The sequence below is a fragment of the Cajanus cajan genome, chromosome 6 (assembly GCF_000230855.2).
Source record: "Cajanus cajan strain Asha chromosome 6, NIPB_CcT2T_4, whole genome shotgun sequence".
Lineage (NCBI taxonomy): Eukaryota > Viridiplantae > Streptophyta > Magnoliopsida > Fabales > Fabaceae > Cajanus > Cajanus cajan.
Genome location: NC_138522.1, coordinates 39436138 through 39448513, shown reverse-complemented (window position 1 = coordinate 39448513; position 12376 = coordinate 39436138). Strand labels below are relative to the sequence as shown.

The 12376-nt window shown below is 34.1% G+C and overlaps 2 protein-coding genes across 2 annotated transcripts; one reads left to right on the top strand and one right to left on the bottom strand.

The window, feature by feature from the left end:
- The first annotated feature begins 497 nt into the window (after window positions 1–497).
- FBP7 (F-box protein 7) lies at window positions 498–10922 on the top strand. The gene is made up of 11 exons (XM_020357232.3): window positions 498–713; window positions 1009–1095; window positions 1231–1343; window positions 2175–2291; window positions 2372–2468; window positions 3094–3167; window positions 4602–4655; window positions 4843–4944; window positions 5137–5195; window positions 9825–10035; window positions 10620–10922. The coding sequence occupies exons 1-11, from the start codon at window positions 698–700 to the stop codon at window positions 10677–10679; spliced, it is 990 nt and encodes a 329-aa protein (XP_020212821.1). The 5' UTR covers window positions 498–697; the 3' UTR covers window positions 10680–10922.
- On the bottom strand, window positions 5225–6645 carry LOC145959063 (uncharacterized). Its single transcript, XM_083077043.1, has 2 exons — window positions 6487–6645; window positions 5225–6406 (listed from the first exon to the last, which is right to left on the bottom strand). The coding sequence occupies exon 2, from the start codon at window positions 6213–6215 to the stop codon at window positions 5640–5642; it is 576 nt and encodes a 191-aa protein (XP_082933169.1). The 5' UTR covers window positions 6216–6406; window positions 6487–6645; the 3' UTR covers window positions 5225–5639.
- Window positions 10923–12376: the final 1454 nt, after the last annotated feature.

The following is a 12376-nucleotide window of genomic DNA, read 5'->3' as shown; positions in this document are numbered from 1 at the left end:
GTTAATGATTTTAAACTATATGGAAAATTAATATTTCGTAATTAGATAACGGTCAATATAATTTAATTAATTTTTAATAAATATATTTTAAAAGTTATGTAAATATTTTTTCTTAAATTTGAACATTTTTATAAATTATTTTAAATATATTTAAATAATAATTCATGATTAGATAATAGTAAGTATATTTCAATTAAATCCCTGAATAAAACATATTTTAAAATTGATATATGTAAGTTTTTTTTACAGCATATATGCCAGGTTTTTAAAATTTCAATATTTTAGAAGTTCTTAAATAATAATAATAATAATAATAATAATAATAATAATAATAATAATAATAATAATAATAATAATAATAATAATAAGAAGAAGAAGAAGAATATTATTATTATTATTATTATTATTTTAAACATATCCAATCACCATTGGATGTATCTAGATGGAATTAGTGAACTATGTTTTTTGTGTCATAAAATGGTAATAATTTTAGAACCATGAATTGGGATGTCAGGTTTCTTACCAAAAAGGACCCGCCAAAGCACTGGGGCGCGTACCGTCGTACCTAGCCCACGTCCATACGGCACCGTTTTGAGGCGTTCTGCAATTGTTACAGACCCATTCCCTTTTCTCGTCGTTCATATCAATTTGCCTGAGAAATTCGTGAAGGAACCTCACTCTGCTGTTGTATTCCCCCATGGCTTCTGGTTCAGGTACACGTCCATTTCCTCTCCGCACTTATGCTCTCTTGTTCTTCCATATTTTGAATTCGGTATCTCACCCCTCACGATTAATTATTCTAATTTTTTTGTTTTAAAGTTATTGGTTTTCGGCATTCGTTAATTGTCTAGAATTATCTTGATTTTGTATGGCTTTTCGAATTATTGGTAAATTAAGAATTGATGATCGGCGATTTTGTGCATTTAAGTTCATTTCATGTTCGAAAATTGGATTTCTATGAACAGTGGTTAACCTCAAGCATTGGAGTGTATCTTCGTCCTTTTACAGATTTTGCGTTAGCGCTTTCTTCCGAACTCGAGTCAGTTTTGAGGTTGAAGACTGTTAACTACTTTGTTACGAGGAGGCCATGGCTTGGTATGTGTCACGCGCTGCAGTGGTTACTTTGCCCTTTCTTTTTCTTATTCCAATTTTTCTATTGTAGTGTTGAATTATTTGTATTGTATGGTTGGGTGGTAAAATTCACTTCGCATTGGTTGCGTTTTGTTTCAGATCTTTATGGAGTTAACGTGAGACCTGTCGCGCCATTTGGGAGTGCAAGTAGAAGGCCTTTTGTGGATCCCGCACTTCTACATCGTTCCTTACCCGATGAGCTGCTTTTTGAGGTATTTCACATCAAGTTACATTTTTTGATCATTGACTTGGTGGTAGTTCTTGACGGTGGAACTGTGGAAGTACCGAAGTACGTTGTGTGGGAGTGACAATGAGACTGGTTACTAACTTGTTATGTGCTGCATGCTGCTATTACTTCAGATCAGTCATATGAGGTCCAACTGTCAAAGTATTTGATGTGGGAGTGGGACAGTTGGGATCATGTTTATGAAATTAGTTTGGAACATGTTGACAAATATTCTGTTGCTATGTATGCTAGAAACCTAAGAGGCTATTTATACATTCAATTTAGTTTTCAAGAGTGATGTGCTATGTGTGTGTAAGAGAGAGAGAGAGATGATTTCAAGAATGAATCTGTTTGGATAAGCTTTACCATAGTTACTTATTATAGGAAAAGAAAATATGAAGCAAAAATAAAATAAGGTTCTTTATAAACTAAAATTAGCTTGTACATAAATTGATTTGTAGAAGTTCTCTCATATTAAATTCTCTAAGTTAGCTTATGTATAAGCTAGTTTTAGCTTATAGAAAAACTTTTCCCCCCCTGGTTTCTTCTATAAATTTTTGGAGAAATTTATCCAAACAAACCCATGGTTTATTCATTGTCATTGTCCTGCAGCTTTGAACTCAGAAACTGTTCTTAAAATATGAATAAAATATCAATAACCTAGATCTTTCATTTGTTTGAAACTTATATGAACTTCTTTAAGTCCTTTTTCTCTGATTTTAGAACGAATTAGATGCATGCAAATTCATATGAAGAAAGGTCTGTAGTTGTATGCAACAGCAAACTCTAAGACAGATTAATTGAATATATTATATAGGTTTTTGCTCGAATGACTCCATATGACTTGGGAAAGGCATCTTGTGTATGTCGAAAATGGAGGTATACAATTCGTAACCCTGTATTTTGGCGCAATGCATGCTTGAAGGCTTGGCAGGTAAACTCAATAAAGGTTTTGAATATGGATCTTTCACTGCATATAAATTGCATTTCTGATTATGGAGCCTTTCTATGAAGCTCTCTGGAATTGTTGAAAACTACAAGATACTTCAATCAAAATATGATGGCTCATGGCGGAAAATGTGGCTGTTACGACCAAGGTTGCGGACTGATGGTAAGATTAGTCATTTCTTATTGCATAACTTTTTTTCCTGCTCCTCATATTGATTGGAAGCACTGCACCACATGATGGCCAATTATTTATTTATTTATTTTTTGACATGGATAATGGAAATTTATCACATTTAAATGTGGGGTTCTCATTATTGGAAATAGATTAGGCCTAACTCTGCTCTAAAAGCTATCTTAAAGTGAAGGGCTTCCCTAGCAGGCCTAGCCTTAAAAGAGTATTTTGACCATATTCCTATTTCCTAATCAATGTGAGACATTTTAACACACTCCCTCCATACCTAGGACATGGCATTTGGGCCATGAAGTTTACATATCTATATATTTGCAAGTAACCAACATTAAGACTTGATAGACTATGTTTCTATATTAGAAATGGAATGGACCCCCAAAAGCTGGCTCAAAGGAGGAGGATTGCTCATATTCCTTGCCAATGTTGAGCATCTTAACACTCTTATTGATTAGATGACCCTCCCTCCCCTCCACTACAAAAGGTCAAAAAAGAAAAGAAGAATAGGAACTTGAACTCTAAATTCAAGCTAAAAGGAGATGCATATGATTTTACTATTCCTTTTATGTCCCCTTTGTCTTACCATGCTCCCACATTTCAGGTCTTTATGTGAGTAGAAATACCTACATTCGAGTTGGAGTTGCTGAGTGGAAAATCACTAATCCAGTACATGTGGTATGCATCAATATCTACTTGTTAATCTTTGTTATTCTGACATTAAATAGCATGTAATTAATGGTTTTTTGTCAACTATTTATCAATATCATGTTTTGGGAATAAGATGCTTGTAGTAGTGTGCATAGTCATAAACAAATTGGAAGTGTCAGACGGTATTTGCTTTATTTCTGTTTTCATTTTCGGATTTTCATTTATAACTACAAAACTGTTGCTGTGTTTCCATTCTGTATCCTGTTTTCAAGTTCTTCCACTAGAACTTGTAGACACTAAAGAAAATGAAAACACGATGACATTTTTGTCATTACAAATGAAAACTATCAACTGAAAATAATGACAGAAAACAAACCAAATAGTCCTTAGTTTTCCTTACTTAGTATTCTAGCTTCATCAGTTTATAATGTCAAGTTTTTTTTAACTAAGTTAGAAACACCAATTGCTTGACACTGTAAAGTTGTCTGAATCTATAATTCCTAAACAATATATGGAGCCTAGAATTTTAATGTGACAATTACGAACATTGTTCTGTATGATTTTTAATGCAATATACTTGAAATGAACTTATAAATCAATAAGTCTGGAATATAACCTTTTTATTAGTCCCTGTAACTTCAATAATTAGTTGGATAGCTGCTATCCTTTCTTGTTACCCATTAAGTGTTAAGACTTGAAAATGATGTGCTTCTTGGTCGTACAAATTCACGTAGAAAGTATATCAAAACCCTATTTTCAGTTTCTATTGGCGGTTGGGATAATATATTCCCATTAATTAAATCATATACCTGTAACTTTGAATTTTTTTCAGAACCTCTAGAGAGTTGGAAAAACCAAACTGTAGGGGTATGTCTGGGGAATTTTGGGTATTATCTCTAGTGCTCCTTCTTACTATGGCCATATAATATTATAGTATTTGAATAGGAGATTTCTCTGTATAAACCATTATAATTGGTGGAGAAGACTGATAAGCGTATTCTATTATCCTTGATAAAGTGGAATGCTTTCAGAGATTGTCTTGTCTTCTTAATTTCATCGTCAATATTGGAGGGTTTTAATGTAAAATTTGATTCCCCCTCCCTTTCTGCAGGTTGTTTTACACTTTTACGCATTTATTTTATGTGTGCAATGGTGGTTGCTTGATCTGGATATATAGGATGCAGTTTGATGCCACTTTTTCACTTGTAAAGTTTAATTTACAGGGGGAAATCATTGTTTTGTTTTGTTTGTTTTTTGGCAACAAAGCAATGCGTCTAGGATGATACCCTGCACTCATTTAAAGTTGTTTAGGACTTTAAGTATGTGGGTTATATATATATATATATATATATTTGTCCTCAAATTTCAGTATATGAATAATGACATTGTAACTGCAAGTTGTACGTAAATCTTGTTTAGTTTTCATTTATTCACAATATTATTTTTCTCTATATTCTGCAGGTCTGCTATTTCCGGTACATCAGATTTTTTCCTTCTGGGAGATTCCTTTACAAGGTTATAATTCAATGCTGTCTGAATCCATTTATTTATTTATGTTTTGATCAGTGGGAATCGAACCAAGCGGTTTATAACAACTCACACACCTTGCTCAACCAATTGAGCTAGACCCCCTTGGTATATATGTATGTTATTATGTTTTCTTTTATCGGATTTCATGGAAAGTTATTTTTGTGTTATGTAGAATTCATCTCACAAGGTCAAGGATGTGGCGAAGTGCATGAACTTTCGATCGTCTAAAGCAGACTGTGTTTTTGGTGGCCACTACACATTGTCAGATGACAAGGTAATGTTCTATATCTTTTTTTATCAAATTTTGTAGTTGAGTTTTTTCTGCTACTTCTGCATCTCATTTTATCCTCTTTAATCTTCATTATTTGCAGATCTAAGTAGACATTTTCTTTCAAGGAAATTTATTGCATATTTATATTTCTTTACATGGATGTTGAGACAATTTCATTTGATACTATCACTGCAGGTTGAAGCTGCTGTCTTGTATCCAGGCACCCGACCTACTGTTTTGAGGATACGCCTAAGGTATGTGATGAGTTTGCCTGATTAACATGTCTTGTTGAAAAGTAAAGCTAACAAGAAGTACCACATATGAAATCTTTTCCATTCTCTCCCTTGTTCGGTTGGGATGATGTGCCATTATATTCTTGCTATCAAGGTTATCGATGGCGGATAACGGTCTATGGCGGTGAGGCCAGAAATCCTTTATAACTCTATGGCGGATGCCATGGCGGCCTATGGCGGACAAAAAAAATAAAATTATATATATATATATATATATATTATATACAAAAAAAACAGCAAAACAATAAATAACAAGCAACAAAACTAAATTAAAACCAACATAATATCAACTTAAATACTTAAATATCATAACAACAATACCATAATTCATTGTCTCATAACATAATTGATTAAAACACAACAAAAAACATAGAAAAACAAGAGTACAAGAAGCATTTTGCTAATCTAATCATCCTCCTCATCATCATCATTCTCCTCCTCTTCCTCAATGTAATCATTCTCTTCATTGAATGCCAAAGGGGCATAGCCTTCAACTTCTTCACCTTCTGAATTGTCAAAGTTAATATTTGGAAATTCTCCCTCTAACTCCTCACTAATATCTTCTGAATCTTCTTCAACAACTTCAACAACTTTTCCTTTTCCTTTCCTAGTTGAAGAAGACACTCCTTTGCCTTTTTTAGATGATGCTCCTTCCCCACTTGGAGGTTGCTTCCTTTTGTTACGCCTAGTATACATTAGAGGCTCTCCAACCCCTGAAGCATCATAAACTTGATTCCAAGTAAGTGGATCATTTCCACCAAAAACCCTCTCATCTAGAGCTTCAACTTCATCATCATCATCCCCATCCATCTCTCCAACCAGCCATTCATTACATTCATCAATATCATTAAGGCTAATGGGATCAACTTCATCCTTAAGGTTGTATCTTCGCATGAGTGCTTGATTATACTTAACATAGACCAAGTCATGTAATATTTTATGATCAAGCCTATTTCTTCTCTTAGTATGAATTTGCAACATTAAATTAAATAATTAAGTAAACATTTTAAAATATTTGGAACTAATAAGACTCTTCAAAAGCAAATTAATTACTTGCTCAAAGACGCTCCAATTACGTTCACAACCGGATGAACTACAAGTCAAGCTCAATATCTTTATGGCTAGTTGTTGTAAATTGGGGGTTGATGAACCATAAAGTCTCCACCATTGAGCTATAAAGTCAAAAGAAAGTGTGTTAAATATGGAACAATTAGTAGAATAGAAGTTTAAAACTCAAGGTTTAGTTTCTAACCCGGTGAAACCTTTTTCCTCATTGCTATAGCAAGTTCAGTCCCAAACAATTCTCCTGCAACTTTATAAGTGTGTAGCTCCATCATGATTTTTTGCTCCACTTGCAAATCTCCTACCAACTTATTCATGCTTGCATAAAACTTCTTATAATCTCACTATCAAATTCCATTTGAGGGTTGTCATAATACATCTTTGGATTCAAAAAATGACCAGCTGCATGTAATGGGCGATGAAGCTAAACATCCCATCTTCTATCAACAATTTCAAACACGGCTTTATATTTAGTCTCATTGTTATTGAAAGACTTCATAATAGCCTCTTTTGCCTTATCCATAGCTTCATATATATAGCCCATAGCTGGCTTTTTCTCACCATCAACAAGTCTAAGTACTTTTACAAGAGGTGCCATGACTTTAAGTATGTACACTACATTCCTTCAAAAAGAAGGCATCAAAACAGTTTTACATACTTCTCTTCCTTTTGCTTCCTTTGATAATTTGTTTGAATTCCACTCATCCGAAACAAACATCTTTCTTAAATTTGATTTTTCTTGGTGGATCCTTTCCAAAGAAAGAAAAGATGTTGCAAATTGAGTCACCGCATGTCTCACTAGCTCCCTTTTGTTTGTATAAAACCTTAACAAACTTAGGGTGCTTGAATGGCTATAAATGAAGCAAACAAGAGAAATTGCCCGTTGAATTGTTTTCTTGATATTTGGAAGCTTCCCAATATCCTCCAACATTAAATCTATGCAATGGGCTGCACATGGGGTCCAAAAAATTTTCTTCCTTTTTGCTTCCAACATCTTGCCAGCAAGAACATAATTACTCCCATTGTCCATGATAACTTGGACAACTTTTTCCTCCCCAATATCCTCTACAATAGAGTCTAGTAATTCAAATAACTTTTCTCCGGTCTTCACAAAATTAGACCCATCAACAGATTTAATGAACATTGTCCCTACAGAAGAGTTCACCAAAAAATTAATAATGCATCTTTGCTTCTTGTCCATCCAAGCATTTGACATGATGGAACATCCAAAACTAGCCCAATGTTCCTTTTGACTCTTCATCAATTTTTCAGTATACTCCATCTCTTTTTGGAGAAGTGGAACTCTTATATCATGATAAGATGGAGGTCGCAAATGTGGTCCAAAAGACCCAATAGCTGCAGCCATGTCATGAAAGCTCTCCAATTTGATCATATTAAAAGATAGTCCAGCTTGATACCAAAACCGGGCTATATATTGGTGGACCCTTGCTATAGCTTCCTTGTCACAACTCTCCCTTATACTTATTTGCTTCAATTTCTCCTTCTTGTTTTTTGCAATTGCTGTTTCTGGACGTTTACAAAAAAGGTCAATAGGCCCCTTTTTCATAGCAACCTTCCTCCTTTCATTGGCCCCAAGTGTCTCAACTTCTAATTCTCTTAAATCTCCCTCCAATGTATCTTCACTACCAAGAGTCACATCTTCCATTACTCTTTGACATGACTCACTTTCTTTCATCTTCTTATTTTTCTCAAGTACCCACAACTCATCTTTAACCTCTTGTGGAACACTTTAACAAGGTGCAACATTTCTCTTCTTTCCCATTAAATGTTGCTTTGCTCTTGTAATTCCTCCTTTCATGATTTTTTTACAATAATTGCAGATAGTTTCGTTGGTATCATTCTCTTTGGTAGGATGACAATGTTTCCATCCTATGTCTGTTCTCTTAACAGAGTTTGAGGATGTTTGACTTTGGCTTGGAATTGGATTGCTAGACATTGTCCTAAAAATAAGAAAAAGAACAATAATAAAATAGGCACTCAATGTTAGTTTAGAATTTAGAATAAAATAGAAATTTAAATTGACCCAATTGGTAGAAGAATTAGGATTAAAAAATTGTTGCTGCAGATGCAACAATGAATTCATTAACAAAAGACTCAAAGGAGTAGGAAAAATTAAAAAGAGGATTAAAATTTAAAACTGAAAAAAAAAGGTTTTAAACTGAAAAAATAAAAAGAGGAGGAGGATTAAAAATGAAAAAATAAATGTAGGAACATTAAAACTGGAAAGAAAAAAAGTAGGATTAAAACTGAAAAAAAAAAAAACTAGTTTCGTCGGAGTTGCTTGCCGGAGTATCTCGCCAGAGTACTGGGCCACCACGGTTCAGGTCGCCGGCCAGAAAGGGGACGAAGGGGTGGTGAACGGAGGTGATTAGGGGCAGTTTCGACTTCCGTAAGTGTTGTTCGCACTTCGTGGTTGCTGGTCGGAGTGTTGGGCTGCCACAGTCGCCGCGTTTCAGGTTGTCGGTTGCAAAGGTGACCGAAGTGCAGTGATTGTGTTGAACGAAGGTCACCAGAGATGCTTAGGGCATGAGCTCTGCTTGAAGTGCAAAAAGTCGCGACTGTGAGGGAGAAGAGAGATGAGACGCGGAGACAAGCACTAACTTAGGGCTCACTCCATTTGGGCCTGTTTCAAAGCCCAAAAATAGGTTTTTTTAAAAAAAAAACGTCATGACCGCCATGCCCGTTATAAACCATCACGGCACCACGACCATGGCGGCCGCCATATCGGAATGGCGGAAACCACCATAAACCTTCATATAACGGATGGTGAATGGCGGTTTAGGTTCAAATTGTTCCGTTTTTCCGTTATAACCCCGTTATAACCGATTTTTGACAATATTGCTTACTATGTAAGAAACTAGATCAAATATTCATCTAAGTTATTGTCATTAGGTGGAGGATGAAATGTTGAATTTAGAAAAATGTTTTCATTGTAATAAAAAATTTAGAGAAAGTTTGAATTTAGAGGATAAAATGTTGAATTAAGAAAAATGATTTGGATTTCCTCGGTATCCAATTGATGCCTTTTAGAACAATACCCTTCCCATCTCTCTTGCCAACTAAAAAAGGCTAGATTGAGTAGGAGTGTCCTTTTCAGTGTAGATTATGAAATAAGGCATCATTGTTTATGCTTGTGAAGGGAGCCAAAAGAAGGATAGAATAAGCTATGATTGGAGAAGAATGACCTTAGCAGAGGGCAGATTTTTTAGGAATAACTATCATTTGTGTTGGTTGACATTCATGTATTATTTCTGAGGCTTTTTGTATGCTTTGACATTTGAAAATTAGGACCAGTCTGATGCAGGAAAAGTATTAATAATGGACAAACAGTAAGTGGAAAGTCAATAGAGGTCGCTTAGAAATGAAACAATGAAATTTGGTTCACATTAGTCTTGGCCTGGTTTGATAGTTTAGGGTTTTGCATTATTTTATAATTTTTTTATTCTTGTTCTTCTGAAACTAATTTTTACTGATAGTAAGAATTGGACATTCCTATATGTGGTACAGGATAAGAGGAACAACAGTTGGGGCCAACAATCGGATGGATTTGATCTCACTTGTTACTAGTGGTGTAAACAGTAATGAGGCAACTGCACCTGAGGAGGACATTCTTGGAGTTGTTGAAGGATGGCAGGATGATGAAACACACAACCCGGATGTACCAGCTGTCTCACATAAAAGGGGCATGACTCCCTTTGTCTTTGTTCCATTTGACGAGGTACATTTTTGTCTCACATTTAATTTTTTTCTATTAGCTTTCAGGCTTCAGCGACTAAATTGAGCAATAACCTTTTTAATGAGCCCCTGGCTTCAATGACAATTACATCTTGTTTTTGTTTTTTTTTTCTTCTAAATATTGTCTTAAGCGTGTAAAAGTAAAAAAGTTTCCCAAAATTTTAGGCTAGGTTATGTTATTTTTTAATAAAGGGGTAAAGTTCATATACGAAGTTCATTAACTTCTATTTTAGTCTATTGAGTGCGTTGTGTCTGTTGAGGTTATTATAAAGTCTATATTTGAAATTGCGTTGCTTAACGATGTTGAGGTTATTAACATCAGAACGTGGTAAAGTGCATCCATTAATTATCAGCATGTAAGTAGGTGACATTGGATGAAATATTAATTACTCGTATCAGTTTCTATATTTTTACATTTACTTTTCTTTTATATCTTGTTTTTAGAGGAGTATGCTGAAAAGGCCAATAATTAATGATTAAAAGAGATTTTTTGTTTTAATGTTTCCCATTGAGGCTTCTAATCTTTCTGAAATCTGAATACTGTTAAATATTTGCCTTTTTGTACAGGTAGAGACATCTGTTTTGAACCTTCCGGTGGAAAAAATGGATTATTTTGTACCTGGTTGAATTATGCCTCAGAATAATATTAGTTCATGTGTAAATAATCCATTACTTATAAAATAAGGTTATAAATTTGTATATTTGTGTGTATGTGTAACAATGGTGTGATGAGATTGATTATGGTTCGTGTTGCGAAATTGACCTTTTGTTCTGTTTTATGCACGGGAACAATTGTAATTTTTTGCAAATCATGGATTCAGTTGTGTAGTAGTAAATTTATAAAAGAATTTTGTGAAATGTGTTTATGAAGGAATTGGGTGATAAAATGTAAAAGTTAAGTCCCCTCAATACTGTTTGTCTCGGTTTGGGGAGGAAGCCATACTATGGGAACATGCAGCGCAAATAACAGTGAGAACTATGAAAGGCCAAATGTACGAGACTGTCTAATTCCTGCTCTTCATGTGTTACCTTTAAGGATTTGTTTTTCGCAACTCTCTAGTTAGGTATTGTCATATTGCTTTTAAGTAAGATCAAACTCAAACAGAAAGAAGTGAAAATAATAATACTTATAAACTGCTCACAGATAAGTAATGCGCTGAGTTCCGCATCGTCAGAGTGCATGTTTGAATTCATGTTGGAAACCTACAAAACTGACTTCAATGCATTCTAATACAATAAATGATTAAGCAAGTAAACTTATAGATTAGAAAAAAATGTAGGTTATGTTGAACTCAACTTTTAACGGTTTTTCAAACACATAAGTGTAGTTATTGTCATACGACACGAATGTAAAGCTACCCATTATGTAGCTATTGACCCTCTTAGAAGGGTATCTACTTATGGTAAACCTATTTTACTTTTTAAATTTGAGGATACCAAGAAATCCAAACCCCTTTGTTCCAAACTAGTTCTTTAGCATTTAAACGAAATCACGAAACTTGACCGCACAACTCATTCCCTAATTCTAGTAAAACAAAAGCAAGCAAATGCAAAACAGTTAAAATTGCACCTGTGGCATCTCGTTGTTACAAGAAGGAAATCAACCATCAATGCTAAAAACCAGTAATGCCACAATAGTGCTAAGTTCAAGATTATGTATGCACTACTTTTGTAGAAATATATTTCTCTCTGGTTTCAAAAGGGGAGTGAAGGCAGGCCTTCACATCACATGCATTTAATGAGGACAAAAGTGGTCTTCTATGACTATTTAAATAATAAACATAAATATGTTCTTATTTTAGTAAAAAATGTTAAATAAGTTCCGTTATCGTAAAGTTTAATATGAAAAAGTTATTTAAATAAATACTTCAAAAAAGCTTCATCAGAAAATGTTTAAATCATCTATTGAGGTCAATATAATACGGGAATATGATAATTCATCCATAGTTTTTTATTTATGGATTATAAAATGTAGTTTATCGAAGAAGAGCTAAGTTGTCATCGCTCCAACCTTTTTTGACAAATGGAAAGGTAAAACAAGATAAAGTCATGTGTCCAATTAGTTGAGATCTGACTGACACAGACCAAGAATGGTAATGTAACTAAACTCTAAAAAGAGTCACAAATATTCTTCAAATAATACTTTAAATAATAAATAGTATTAAAATTAAATTAACCCTCAGATGATGGTGTAATGATTTGATAGTGGTGGGTGCATTCGGGTACATTGGCCCTTTCAAAAGGCAATGCTACCTCCTTTTTTAGTCTTCACTTTTAATAAGGAAAAATAAAAAAGGACGGAAAGAAAGTTGCTTTAACGCTAA